The sequence below is a fragment of the Lottia gigantea genome (genome assembly GCF_000327385.1).
Source record: "Lottia gigantea unplaced genomic scaffold LOTGIsca_532, whole genome shotgun sequence".
NCBI lineage: Eukaryota > Metazoa > Mollusca > Gastropoda > Lottiidae > Lottia > Lottia gigantea.
In genome coordinates, this window is record NW_008709824.1 from 22,610 (window position 1) to 23,156 (window position 547).

At 39.5% G+C, this 547-nt stretch overlaps 1 protein-coding gene across 1 annotated transcript in view; it reads left to right on the plus strand.

Moving 5' to 3' along the window:
* Positions 1–129: 129 nt before the first annotated feature.
* Positions 130–547, plus strand: part of LOTGIDRAFT_175895 (hypothetical protein) — a gene marked incomplete at both ends in the record, with an annotated part of 6,601 nt that continues 6,183 nt past the window's right edge. Inside the window, one exon of the mRNA XM_009062841.1 lies at positions 130–511. Within this exon, the coding sequence (XP_009061089.1) occupies positions 130–511 (382 nt within the window). The remainder of the gene's footprint in view (positions 512–547) is intronic.

Genomic DNA, 547 nt, shown 5'->3' on the forward strand with positions numbered 1-547 from the left:
AAAATTCGAAGGAGACGGTTTCTTCTCTGCGCTAACATCTCTCATCCCCAAAGTGGCCAATTTTGTCTCAAACAACAAATTTCCTCCTTGTATTAAATCTTTCGTATTAAAAATATATGTTGAACAAATATGTCTTTAATAAATGTCCATCCTCCTAAAACGTATTTCGGTGCGGGAGACATTCAAAAGTCATTGGGTTCTCTTCCTGGATTCCCATGGTCAAAATATCCCGGAGAAAAACATCTCCCAGGCCACAATTATACAGGTCCAGGCACTAGGTTAGATCTGCGTTTAGACGAAAATGATAATCCCAAACCAGGGGAAGAACCCGTTAATAGAGTTGACGCAGCAGCGCTCAAACACGACATACTGTACAGAAACAAAGACGTAACATTCAGACACCAAGCAGACAAACAAATGATAGACGAACTCGAAAATATTCCAAATCCCACTTTCAAAGAGAAATTACAAAGGGCTCTTATAGAACTCTTGAGGGCAAAATTGAAATTGGGTATGGGCATAGCAGACGAGATTCACAAAGAATTTT